Here is a 9,189-nt window from a genome sequence, read left to right as displayed (position 1 = left end):
CAAATGAAAAATCTACTGATCCAAATAAAGCCTTACCTCCTAAACATGTCGATGAGTTAATAGAAACGTTATCTGATAGTTCAATGGTTAGTATGTGCACAAACAAAAATTTATATGTTAATTTATTTAGTACGCTTTGAATAAGTTGCATCTATCACTTAGCTATTGGAATCATTTAAATGATGAAATGAGTGGAATTACCAAAACATTTTAATTATTTTTTATATTTAGAGAAAATAAAGTAATATACATTCATATTGCAGTACGGCCAGAATCACAATGTTGGAAAAACCTCTGACATGTCGATGTCTTACGCTTCTAACAAATCTCAACAAGCTCACGACAGATCTTTTGTCGATGGCAAAAACAATTATAATTATAAAGTTTCATCATCTACAACTCAAAGGTACAAATTTAAAATTAATTTGCAATAATCTCAAATGATATGTTTTATTAATGTTTCGTGTTAAATTCAGTGCTGGCGGTCAAGCCGGTTCAGGCATGGCTGGTAACCGAAGTCATAACATCGTGGGATCTCCAGTCTATTATCCACCTAACTATGAAATAAATTCACGCAGAGATCAAGCAAATCTTGGAACTGGTGCTAATTATTCCAACGCTGGAATGGTATGATATTTTAAATTCGATTAACTTTTATTATTCATACATATTCCCGAATATCGTCATCAGCTTCAGCAAACAAACATTATTCAAATGTACTTAATTAACTTCCCAAAGGAGAAGTTTATGTTTTCATCAAAAAATCAGATTCGCTAATTTTATGTTTTCTCGACGTTTCAAGCCATTCTCAATCGAATGAGACCAAATTTGCGAAAAGTATATGTCTGTGTATGTGTGTGTGTTTGTGAACAGATTTTTTGCCGTAAATCGACGTTTTCTCAAAAACGGCTGGACCGATTTCAAAAATTTAAAAGTCAGTTGATGAATTTCAATGAGGACTATCGTTTGTCAGTTTTGTGCGACAATCTGCCAAGCCTTTGTAATTTGGCAAAAAGTGTTAAACTTTTCGTCCACATTTAAGCTCATACTACCGAATCGATTTTAATAATTCAAAAACTGATCGAAAGATATTAGTTGGGAATGATACTGATTAGTTTTAGGTGAAAATCCACCGAGCCGTTTTCTTGTTATTAACTGTTGAAAAAAAAATTTAAGTCAACTTTTATGGAACATTTTTTGGCGATATATATCATGGTCTTACTGAAATATTACGGCCTTACGACAAGTAGTTTAATTTTAAAAATTCATCAAAGTTTGAGATAATGAGTAGTTTTTTTGACGTTTTTTAAAATTAAAATTAGACGATTTACTTGATATAACAATAGAGTACTCGGTCTTAATGAACATACTAAACCATTAAAGTCCTACGGAAACTGGTTCAATTATACAAATAGTTGATTTTTGAAAATTTGCTTTTAGAGAATACTCCGAGTTAACGTGTTCATTCTTTTTCAATGATGGGTAATAAATCTACTCGGAATACTTTTAATCACTCATAAATTAATTAATTTTTTATTGATTAAGTCGATTATTTAAACATATCGGGAAGTTTATGTAACTTGCCTCAAGGCAAAATACCAATACCAACTAGTTTTATTTTAGCTTCAATTGCATTCATTTTATCTTTTTGATATTAAATATGATTTTATTTTATTTTATTTTTATTTTCATATTTTAACGGCACTCAGAATCTTGCGTCCTATAAGTATTTGGGCTGAAACTTCTCCTTACGTCGTATTTTTAGATGATAACTCAAATGTTGATCTATTCATAAATATATAAAATTAAATATAATATTTGTATATTGAATAAAAAAAAATTATTTTTATGTTTAAAATGACTGTTTAATATGACTATCCAAAACTACTGCGTAGAATAAGAAATTTTGTTCACACCCAATTTTATCTAAGCTTTTAATCTATGCAATCTTCTGCAAGACTTGAGTATGAAGTTGGATTTAAAATATACGAGGTCTGTTCAAAAAGTACCCGGAATTTTCGTTTTTTCAAAAAAATATTTATTTATTCGTCTACATTAATGTGGTCCCCTTCAAAGTAGTCCCCCCAGATATAATACACTTATGCCAGCGTTTTTTCCAATTTTCGAAGCACCCTTGATATTCACTTTTTGATATGTCCTTGAGCACTCTCAGCGATTTTCTTCAATCGAGGAAAACCGCCGTCCTTTCATGGGTCTCTTCAACTTTGGGAATAGGAAAAAGTCACACGGAGCCATATCTGGTGAATTTTTGCACTTTGCAACACTTTATTTCATTTTTTACGCAAAATTTAATACAAATTCTTTGACTTTTCAATTCTTCCATTGTAAAAATCGCCGAGCTCAGAAAAACACGTCGAACCTTAGCGACTACCACAGACAAAGTAAACAGTGAATATAGCTGAAAATTTCATCATACTTTAGGGGCATGTATACCAACACAATAAAAAAAAAATTTTGACAATCAGACACTCCAGACCCGCGAAATTTAATTATTAGTAATTCCGGGTACTTTTTGAACACACCTCGTATAATTAAATTTTTGTCGGGGAATATATAAGATTTATGGTAATTTTAGTAACAACTACTTCGTACTATTAATCCAGAACTTGATTTAGTCTAATATAAGTAGTATTTAATTAATTGGATCATGGAAGTAATAGTACAGTAAGCCATCACAAATAATATATTTTGCGGATTGGAATATAATAGTTATTATAATTTTCAGCAGGAAAACTGGGAATCAAGTAACCGTCATAAGCAGGGTCATGGTAAGTCTAAGTCAAGATCAAAAGATGATCCGAAGAAAGTTGCAGTGCCCATTTGCCTGCCACTGTGTTGCGGATTGCCTTGTACTATCATGTAAAGTTTCAATTATATTACAAAGATTGACGCATTATAAAATGTATATAAATGCAGTATGCGAATTTAATAACAACAAATTAATACCATCCATTCATTTATTTTTACATTTCACTATATTTCTACGAGATATAGCATTCAAGCATAACATTTTTAACGTTTATCATAATCCGTCCATTCAGTGTTCGAATTTAAATTTTATTTTGAAAACTGATAAATCATATAGAATTTTCAACTATAAAATTATAAGTTTCAGTTAATTGCACCACCATTGGGATTTTTCTATATGAAGTTCTACTTAAAATGCATATTTTTATATTAATAATATATAATATTAAAAAAAAATGTAATAGTGGTTTAAGCTTACGAAATGACCACATTAAAATCATATAGCCAAAGCGTTGCTTAATAAAATATATAGTTTTTATTATCGTAGTCACATTAATATAATTAGAAACTGCAGCTTTAGTGTTCAAAATATATTTTTCTATCTTATTGCATATTTATTTATTATTCGTTCAATTGAATTGCAAATTATATCATATGAAGTTTACCTTTGCTGGAGAATTTCATGGTTGATTATATTATTGATACTATTTAATAACGCGCGTACGCGTAGATTTTTTTAGGTAGTGTTATTAAAAAATTATAATATAAGAAATTTACAGATAAATATGCCCTATCATAATTATTTTTATAAACTATTTTATAATAAAAAGAAAATATGTTAATTATTTAAATGATTTATGTCATAGTCTCGCCACACTGAACTTTTCGATAAAGTAAAAGTTTTGATGATTTATCGTGGTTAGAAAAATATTTCGGATTTATTCCAAATAACTTCGTAATGTTTTGTTAAACTTGGTGCATCATTGATATCTTTTTTCTCTGAAATACCTAAAAAATTTAGTATTACAAATTTATGAAAGACCTATCTTATCTTTCATGCGTTTGTGGTTATTAGTGGCTTGATATATATATATATATATATATATATATATATATATATATATATATCATATTGCTGTCTCAAAATATTATCCTAAACAAAGAGCGTTTTAATATATATTTTTATAAAGTTGAATGAACAATAAATACCTAACTTGATATTATATTTATGTATTGCTATGCAATATGTTATGAATCTTACATGTGCCAACGTTTTTATTTATATGTTATAATTAATAATATTACATTTACAATTATTAATTAGCATGCAACTATTAGCTTGTATTTGTTAAAAATAAGATCTAGATTCTTCTAATCCTACAATATAATTTATTTTTTATATCAAAATTACAATATGCACCAAATTATTTTCACAAATGTTGGTGTAAGCGTATGTTCCACAAATAAGTGCAACTATTAAAATTTACAAAATATTATTAATTTTATCTTAAAAGCGATTGTTGAATTAGCGATAAATTATATCAGCGCTTTTTCCAATCTGAGGAACATTTTTCTTATTTACTTAAAAACTGCTTTATGATATTTCGTTAATTTTAAAAATGCTGAAAAACGAAACACAATCACAACGAAAGGTATGCGATAATAAATTGATGCGGTATGAGAAGTAACTTTTTTAGACATACAAAATTTAAAAAAAAATGCATTTATTTGTTGAACAATCCCTATACACGAAGACAATATTTTATTCAGAAGTATTCATGTGTCACAAATTTTGTTATTTCAATCATATATTTTTTGCTTGTATAACTGTTGAAATAAATTATTGCCTACTAAATTTAATGTTTTTGCTTTCCAGCAAAATGTTCTGATCAAACATCAAAACAAACGGAAATATGTAAGCTTGCTCACTAAAGTTATATTTTTAATAATATTGATAAACTTTAAATTTATCAAATAACATAAACCTGAATTAAAATAAAGAATTTGATTTTTTGATACAGTAAGGCTATTTTGCTAATAGCGCCGTTTACAAATATTGCTATTTATTGTCTTGGTATCGACCATTTCAAAGTCGCCCAGCCATTTATGCAACATTTTGCTGCATTTCTATTTCATGCAGTAGCGATATAAATTTTCACTTGCAAATATAGATCATAAATATGTTACCTAGTAAAAACAGCCTTTCCCGGGTATTGTTGCACCAAATTGATTGATAGTCAGCCCTATAAGAAAAATTCGAATGATAATGTAATCAAATATCAATAGATCAACCGTTGGGTTACCATCTTAATCAGTGATTCCCAACCTTTCTTGGGCCCCGCCCCACCATGAGGTTTCTTAAAACGTTATGCCCCCCCCATACAATTTTTTTTGTTCCTGTACAAATGTTAATGATAACTTTCAAGATAAAAGCACTGTTAAATTGTTATTAAACATCATAAGTAAAATTTTGGAATAAGGTAAAAAACGAGAAATTTATTTAATGCGATTCTTAAGCTTACATGCTGCACCAAGATTTTATATTCTAACTTACTGAGCTTTAAACTCAAGTCTCCACGTTGTGCTATATCCAATACTATGACAATAAGTCAATTTTTTTATCAATAAATTATAGCAAAATATTTTACATATGGTTACATTTGGGCATTTGGTTTCAATTTCTTTATAAAGCTGCCAGAAACTTTGTTTACCAAATTTTTTGGTAGTTTTCGTAAATTTGAAAATGAAAGTTTAGAATAATTAGTAAACGGCTATTTGGATCCTTAGAATTTTTGCATTCCGTAACATTCTCTTTCAGAATCGCATATATCATTTTTAGATTATGACGGAAAGTTGTAATTTTACTCTAAAAATAATGAGGAAAATTCAAATTCAAACTAAACTTTTTAAAAAGTCAGGTTAATCCGGGAAAAAAACATAACAACCCGTCCAAATCGGGACACCTCAGTTGGATCTAAGAAGCATTTTTTGTTAAATAGTTTATCGATACTATATTATATTACATTCAAATCATCATAATTTATAAATTGCCCCTCTGAATTTACAAATTGCTCCCCGGTAAAGAGTGCGCCCCATAGATAAGTAAACAAGTCCCACGTTAGGAATCACTGATCTATATATTTTAGGTAAGGAGAAGTTTCAACCCAACAGCTATTAGAACGTAAAGTATGAATTGCTGTTAAAATAGGAGACAAAAACTTGTAATACATGAAGTTATACATTTTACACACCTTTTAGTATGGTAGAAAATCACTAGTGTTTTATCTGTTGCCATCGATTCGTCTACCGGCTATAAATATTTGTCTTGAAAAAGTGCGAATTCGATAACTCGAATACAGATGGACCTCAAGTAGTGTTAGCTCGTACATCACTTGGTGAAGAATAGGATGATGTCACACCAGAGAATACAAAATATATTTTTCAAGGAGGAAAGAGGTCGAAATAAGGATAAGTGATAGTGATAAATTTCCATTATTCATTAAGTGAATTTAAAATGTAATGTATTACAACTTTTAATTCACAACAAGTCAATAAACAATACTTTTGTACCTTTACACAGTTTTACATTTAACATCACTCATATAGATATACACAATATATTTCTGTATGGACTACCATATAAAAATCTAATTAATTTTATATAAAAAGCAAATATTAGTATAGGATACTAAAAATAATTAGTATTTTTGAACTGTAGACGTGGGTACAGTACAACGTTTGTCGGGTCAGCTAGTATATATATATATATATATATTTATATATATATATATATATATATATATATATATAGAGAGAGAGAGAGAGAGTTAAGTTTGAAGATCGAACATTACATCAATGAAAAACTGTATGATTTTTTTAAATTTCTTTAAAACCCATATGTTTCGGCTAACATCTAAGCTTTATTCAGTGGAATTTTATTTTTGGTACCCATAATTAATTCCAAATGCTTAATTAATATAATTATTTAACATCATATTCCACTGAATGAAAGCTAGGATGTTAATAGTCGATACGTATGGATTTAAAATAAATATATAAAAAAATCAAACGATTTTTGTACCGCATCTTTAAACCTAACTAATATATATTATATCAACATCAAGTCAAGATTATATAACAAATTATATATATATATATATATATATATATATATATATATATATATATATATATATATATATATATAAACGGTAAAATAGACAAATTCTTTATTCTATTAAACATTTCGACACTTAATGTGTGTCATCATTCAATAATCTAAAAAAAACATTACATAAATTTATTGTATATTATATTATATATATATATATATATATATATATACAAATTTATCAGTTAATCAAAATTATTAATTTTATTATCATTACGATATTACAAAAATATAAAATTTTGAATAATGATTTTTTCGCCAAACATACATCGGTAAACAATGTGTGGTTTAGTTTGTTTTTCCATGATTATTATACAGAATACTAGTGATCAGTGTTATTAATGTATAAGGTTGTCAAATATCTCCCTTCCGCCTTTTTGTATTATAAACCAATAGCAAAAAAGCGGAAAGGAGATATTTGACAACCTAATATATACATAGTTACATAGTTTCATATTTTGTTCATATAATCTGTTCCCGAAACGGTGATTCCATCCATATTCCAAGTAAATTAGCAAATTTTTTAATTCTAATATTTCAAAAGGTAATTGAATCATTAATCGGATAGACTAAGTAATTAAGTAATCCGTTAAAATATAATAATTCCATTTATTTTCTTTTCAAAATTATAAGTTTTATTATATTGCGAAATATACAGCATGTAAGATATAACAAGTTACTCGTAATATATTAAATCTTTTCATATATAGATGGAAATTTTATAAAATCACGATATTTTTAAATCAAGTGCTTTATGATTGATATCGATATTATTCGATATCAATGCCAACAAATTTGGCATTCTTTGGTAGGATATTGACAGAAATGTTAGTAACATGAAATCTATAGGAGGTGCTATAGCAAAACAATTGTTGAACTAGAATTATAGGCTAATGTCAATTAATATGTTGTAAATGATGGAGGTTTAATTTTTTTTTAATTGCAGTGTAAACCAAATTGATATTAGCCTAGTATATATATATATATATATATATATATATTTATAATGTGAGTGTGTGTGTGTGGTTAAATGGTGTGTATTTGCAAGTGCAATTGTTTATGTCGGTAAATGAAAACAAATTCACTACTGTTTATGTGCTTTAAATAAAAACAATGCGACTATCATAGTGCATGAAACGGTTAAAACAGGAATGGCAGGCAATTCACGCGACCGACTTTACAGGCCTACAATCAGTTCAACTTCAGCAACTTGGCTGCATGCGCCTTCGTACACATTGTCTTCGTGAGTGGATAAATTCAGTTAAATTTGATGATGTTTATTTAATATTAAATCAAATTTGTGGACAGTTTTATGAATTAAATCAGTGATCAATTTTACATCCTAATCGGTTGTGAAAATTGTGTAGAATTTATATAAATGATGGATAATATGTTCCGGAATAGAAGATGCCCAAAGCGGTAAGTTTTTTATTTTTTCATATTATTTTAGTATATTAAAAAAATATTTGAACAAGATTAATTATGTATTTACGTATCACTATTTACAAAATATTTTGCTATTAATAAATAAATATTTTAATAATTCCGTATCAAATTGGGATTAATTAATTTCTATTATTGTGGATATATATATATATAATATAATATAATATTATTATTATTAATGTTAATATTATTAATATCATTACTATATAATATTGATTAAAATGTTAAAACATTAAAAATTTAAATGTTGTAGATTTTCGTTAATTGACGCGACTATCGGTCTAATGATATATAAATATATATATATATATATATATATATATATATATATATTATAAAGACAAAATATTAATAGCTAATTGTACACCTACCTAATTGATATCAATACAATCGTTGAAATTACATAATGAACTATAGTGGATTGGAATTAATTGTAATATATGATAATAAAAATAATGCAAAAATTCTATACTAATGATATATTATTATTATATAGTATGTATTATATAGTATAGTATGAATTTTAATTTTCATAATGAATTTTTGAGCTCATCAAATAGTTTACTTCAGCCGATTATATATGGATTTTTTTCTCTTCATTTGATATTATTTTGTTCTATCTCATTATTGTCCTACATATAATATTTTTATTAGATTTTGGCGTCCTTCAAAAATTGCGAATATCGGACTTTATTCAAGAGTTGCTGTCTCTAATTAAGCCATCCCAATAATTTTGTTTTAGTGATATATATTATTACTATTACTACGATTTCGTGCGAGATTTGTATATTTATAATAATATC

At 27.1% G+C, this 9,189-nt stretch overlaps 2 protein-coding genes across 2 annotated transcripts in view; both read left to right on the top strand.

The window, feature by feature from the left end:
- The first annotated feature begins 5 nt into the window (after positions 1 to 5).
- LOC113377361 lies at positions 6 to 3,331 on the top strand. The gene is made up of 4 exons (XM_026617654.1): positions 6 to 86; positions 264 to 406; positions 477 to 627; positions 2,747 to 3,331. The coding sequence occupies exons 1-4, from the start codon at positions 84 to 86 to the stop codon at positions 2,882 to 2,884; spliced, it is 435 nt and encodes a 144-aa protein (XP_026473439.1). The 5' UTR covers positions 6 to 83; the 3' UTR covers positions 2,885 to 3,331.
- Positions 3,332 to 7,768: 4,437 nt separating this feature from the next.
- LOC113377217 (heparan sulfate 2-O-sulfotransferase pipe) overlaps positions 7,769 to 9,189 on the top strand; it is a 65,123-nt gene continuing 63,702 nt past the window's right edge. Inside the window, exons 1-2 of the mRNA XM_026617452.1 lie at positions 7,769 to 7,792; positions 8,124 to 8,359. Coding sequence (XP_026473237.1) covers positions 8,319 to 8,359 — 41 coding nt within the window. The 5' untranslated portion in view covers positions 7,769 to 7,792; positions 8,124 to 8,318. The remainder of the gene's footprint in view (positions 7,793 to 8,123; positions 8,360 to 9,189) is intronic.

The sequence above is a fragment of the Ctenocephalides felis genome, unplaced genomic scaffold (assembly GCF_003426905.1).
Source record: "Ctenocephalides felis isolate EL2017-DRISC unplaced genomic scaffold, ASM342690v1 CF-g0.4_SCAFFOLD_01886, whole genome shotgun sequence".
NCBI classification, from domain to species: domain Eukaryota; kingdom Metazoa; phylum Arthropoda; class Insecta; order Siphonaptera; family Pulicidae; genus Ctenocephalides; species Ctenocephalides felis.
This window is presented reverse-complemented; position numbering and strand designations above follow the sequence as displayed.

Coding starts and splice junctions, on each gene's coding strand:
- LOC113377361 (XM_026617654.1), top strand. Junction 407..476: donor TCATCATCTACAACTCAAAG/GTACAAATTTAA, acceptor TGTTAAATTCAG/TGCTGGCGGTCAAGCCGGTT. Junction 628..2,746: donor ATTATTCCAACGCTGGAATG/GTATGATATTTT, acceptor TATAATTTTCAG/CAGGAAAACTGGGAATCAAG.